The 4,456-nt window shown below is 47.1% G+C and overlaps 1 protein-coding gene across 1 annotated transcript; it reads right to left on the bottom strand.

Annotated features, from left to right (window-relative positions):
• Positions 1-1,956: 1,956 nt before the first annotated feature.
• On the bottom strand, positions 1,957-3,315 carry LOC129766695 (uncharacterized). Its single transcript, XM_055767285.1, has one exon. It carries the CDS (start codon positions 3,313-3,315, stop codon positions 1,957-1,959), a length of 1,359 nt encoding a protein of 452 aa, XP_055623260.1.
• Between the last annotated feature and the right edge of the window lie 1,141 nt (positions 3,316-4,456).

Here is a 4,456-nt window from a genome sequence, read left to right on the forward strand (position 1 = left end):
AATAACCCAACAATGATTTTTTTTGTAAATATGGTTTTATTTGTCAGTATATTTTATAAAGTTTGCTGATTTCATTTTCTATTCGTCAAGATTCTATATCTAGATGAAACTTCAAATCATCTATGTTAATTCTACCATGACATTCATTCACAAAGCAAATATAACTAATATAAATTTTGAGAATTTTCACTCTACGCCTTTCGTTTATTCCCACTTGGGCAGGTTTTATCAGATCCTCGAAATTGAGCCTTATCCATCCACCTAAAAATCTTGATATCCTCTGTTGAAGAACTTTCCAGGCTGGTTCAACGCGAATACATACACAAAATTTGTGTTGAAGTGTTCCTGCAGTTCGGTTGCCACAGTGTACACATTTTTCGTCATCTACACGCTGCATCACGAAAAGTAATTTCCGATGTTCAATTTTTCATTTACAAGCAAGTACAGTTTCGTCCGCTGTGCTGACGTTAGCTGCTTCGACGCAATATTTTGCCACGTGCGCCGCCAGTTATCTGCTGGGTTATTTCGTTCCACCCTTGGTATTTCGATTTTATTAACGAAATACTGGTAGATTTAATCGGCGGAGGGGTTCTGTTGGATTTGGTGGGGAATTTGGGATATGTTTGACAGGATTGTTTTAAGGTCAGGGAGGTCCACTGAAATTTGTGGTCGAGGATTTGCTTGGAAAAGGAAGGAACTGTAATAAGGAAGGGATCCGATCTCTTTCAGATGACGGTTAATAGCGAGCGACTTACACTTAAGCGCAGGTAATTGCAGCTTTAGACCACCCTTTTTCTTGCAGCGAGCCACTGCATCATCGGGACGCGAGCAACTGTCCCTCTCCAGATAAACGTTCCCATTGTTGATGTAATCTTCGCTGTATGTACGTTTAACGGTGGTAGAATGGACGCGAGGTACCATATCCTGGAGGTGCCGAACGTGTTCAGCATTATCACTTTTTGATGCAGCGTCAGCATACGCAGAGAGTGCAGCCACATTAGTTGCGAGAATTTTCCCACCACCGCATTCCAATTTAGTGTAGTCATAAGTTTTATCGAGTTTGCGAAAACTGCACCCAATAGTTTAACTACATCGGCTGTTTGCAGCCACTGGGTATCGATACAGCCATTTCCGCAAAACCCAACATCGATAGCAATAGTTTTTCGCAAGTTCAATTTTGCGCCAGCAGCACTCTCGAAGCGAGTAAACAGCTGACGCTGATGTCGTCGGCATACGCTGCTAGCAGATCGTTACCGCACACACGTTCGAGCCTGGATACCAGTGGATGAAGATACAGTACGAAGAGGTGCATTGACAACGGGTCCCCCTGTCGTACCGATCGTTGAATCTCGAACGGGCGAGAGAGATGTCCGTTGATAAGCAGCCGAGAAGTAGATCGACTGGCGATGCGCGAGAGTAGAGCGATAAAATCGTGGTTGAAGCCGAGCGAACGCATGGTTTGAAAGAGGAAAGAGTGCCGGACCCGATCAAACGCATGGTCGAGATCAAAGCTTATTAGCTTCCCAGCACGACGGTTATGACGGAGACTCGCTATGCGATCTTTCAGAGCTAGAGTGGCTTGAAATATGTTTCGCTCTGAGTTCGAGCATTTCTGTCCTTCGCTTAGGACATGGTGTTCTCTCATCACTCGCTCCAATCTTGTTTTTAGGATACGGGACAAGAGCTTGTAGTCGCTGTTTAGCAATGAGATCGGCCGATATGATCGGCCCGTATGGTCTCCTCACCTCTTCTTGACCAGCACGATGATGCCCTCCACGCTGGAGGAATATTTCCGCTGAGCGCCTCGTTTAGCAACAGGTTCAGCTCGCGGTGGATGACGTCGAACATGCGATGGTAAAACTCTCTCGGTATTCCGTCACAGCCAGGAGACTTTCGTGGTGCGCTCGCTGTTATCGCAGACCAAATTTCTGCCGTCGTGATGCTGCTCATACAGACTCAAACTCTCGGTATTCCGTCACAGCCAGGAGACTTTCGTGGTGCGCTCGCTGTTATCGCAGACCAAATTTCTGCCGTCGTGATGCTGCTCATACAGACTTCGTCGGTTGGTGGAACAACACTTTCACAGATGAAATTGTTCTCATCGTCGTCTCTCGCCTCTTCTGAGTAGAGTGTCGCAAAGTAGGTTACCATATGGTCCTCGATCGCTCTTGACTCTGTTATCGTTGCCTCCTGCTCTGTCTGCAGCTGCGTTATGATGGTTTTTTTCCTTCGCCTCTCCCCCAACTGGAATATTGATATGGGTTCTCCCGCCACGTGCGTTTCATTGATTCTCACGAAAGTGTGAGAAAATCTCCGTTGAAGCGCTAGCATCTCATCTTTGAATCGGGTAATTGTTGTTGACATTTCTGGATGCTGGTAGTACCCATCGTAGGCGCGCCGTAGCTCTCCGTATAGATGCTGATGTTTACGGTGAAATTCATCGAACACGGATCGACTTTTCCACTTGAAAAAACGTTTTATTTTGGGTTTTGCGAACAAAAGCCACCACTCAATCCAAGAGCCGTAATTTCTGCGCTGCCGGGTCCAGTATTGCCACTTATACTGGAATTCCGCAACGTTTTCATTAGTCATAAGATATGGTCGAAGGGACCAAAATCCACGGCCATGTTCTTGTCCTAGATGGGGGAGGCATAGACGGAGTGTGAGCGCTTTGTGGTCGGTGTATGAGCAGACGTGAACATGTGCTACTCGCAAGTGATCGCGCAGACCGCTGCTGACATAGATACGGTCCAGGCGCGACTGAGCGTTACGACAGGCATACGTGAAACCACTATCACGTGGACATAGTTTTTCCCATATGTCATGCAGTTGTAGTTGTTGTACGACTGCTTTGAGAGCGGGACTCACGTTCGGGCTGCTTGAATCGCATGTTCGGAGCACGCAATTGAAGTCGCCAGCCAATATTGTATTCGTTGTGTTATGACGAAGGTAGTAGGGGAGCGTTTCGTGGAAAAAATTCTCCCGAACGGCGCGTTGTGAAAAACCGGAGGGAGCGTAAACATTGCAGATCGTCGTGTCTTGTACTCGCAGCGCAATCAGTCGGCTGTCCAGGCTTCGCTCAACGTTAGTCACCTGTATGTGTTGTTTCAGAGCAATAGCTGTTCCCCTTCTCATGTGGTCTTTATTGAAGAAAATGACGTAGCCCGGCAAGGAGAGCTGGTCGTTCTCTACTTCTTGCAGACACACGATGTCAAGGCTCTGACTGTTGACGAAGTTCCGTAAAGCGTTCAATTTCGTGGGGTTCGTGATGGTAGCGATGTTGATGGACGAGATGTTATACGATGTGAGAGCCATTTAAACTAACATTACTTCAAAACTCTCTCCGTCGGTGTCGTCTCGGCGAGGCTTCTTACCAGCCGGTCTTCCACGGTTCGGTCTGCTGTTGACAGATGTGGTAGAGTCATCAGTTTCGTTACCATTGCTACTCTTGCTCTGCGTTCGCAACGCTGGCTTCTTGAAAAAATCGTCCACAGCTACGATAGCTTGCGGAGGCGCTAGTAAAGACGATTTGGTTCGTTGAGATTGAGCGACAGGCTGGCTGCTTGTATTCGTTTTTGGAGCTGATGTGCTTTCGGGGTGACTGGTTGTGTGCGTTTTCGAACCAGAAGGTTCCTCCTGGTTCGTGACACTCGGCAGTTCTGGAAACATTTGCGACGATGTCAGTGGTGGCACGGTAGACTTCTTCGTTTTTGCCGGTCCCACAGCAGCTGCTTTCTTAGGTTGTTGACCGGTAGTTGACCTGTTAGTTTGTCCAGGTTGTTTCGCCACGTTCGCGTAGCTTTTCTGGTACAGAAGCTTTTTGTTCTGTACACATGATATGCCAGTGTGCGCTTGCTCTTTGCAGTGGCGACAGGAGTGTAGCTGTCCCTTGTATACGACAAACGCTTGCTCTCCGTCGATGGTTACCCACGAATCGATATTCCGCTTCACCAACATACGAGCAGATCATATGCCAAGCGGTATGCCTTGGGCTTCATTGTTTTCGCCGCACGTTACTTCTCGGATCGAGACTACTTCACCGAACGTAGTAAGAAAATCGACAATCTTCCTTTCCGATACATCTTCGGCGAGATCGTAAACACGTACTTCGACGCTACCAGCTTCCAGCGTTATTCGAAGTGTGTGTTTTTTCCCATCACACTCCACTTCATGTTTCCCGTCATGTTCGTCGACAACTTTTTGTGCGAGTGCTAAGTCACTAACTTTTACGAACGCACATCCATCACCTCTGTGGCACTGAAGTCGTTTGATGTCCTCCATCTTCAATTCGAGAACCGAACGACAAAAACCAAATAGCTTTTCTACCGATTTAACGGCGAATTGAGAATAGTCTATTTTAAACGTGTTTTCTCGCCTCATCGCGGAACACCTATCACGCGACGCGGCACAGCACAGTAAAATAAATTGTCAACGGTTATATGCTTCACTCGTGATA

Source organism: Toxorhynchites rutilus, chromosome 2 (genome assembly GCF_029784135.1).
Source record: "Toxorhynchites rutilus septentrionalis strain SRP chromosome 2, ASM2978413v1, whole genome shotgun sequence".
NCBI classification, from domain to species: domain Eukaryota; kingdom Metazoa; phylum Arthropoda; class Insecta; order Diptera; family Culicidae; genus Toxorhynchites; species Toxorhynchites rutilus.

What these genes read in the sequence shown, in the direction of transcription:
- LOC129766695 (XM_055767285.1), bottom strand. Translation starts at nt 3,315, where the DNA reads ATGGCTCTCACATCGTATAACATCTCGTCCATCAACATCGCTACCATC.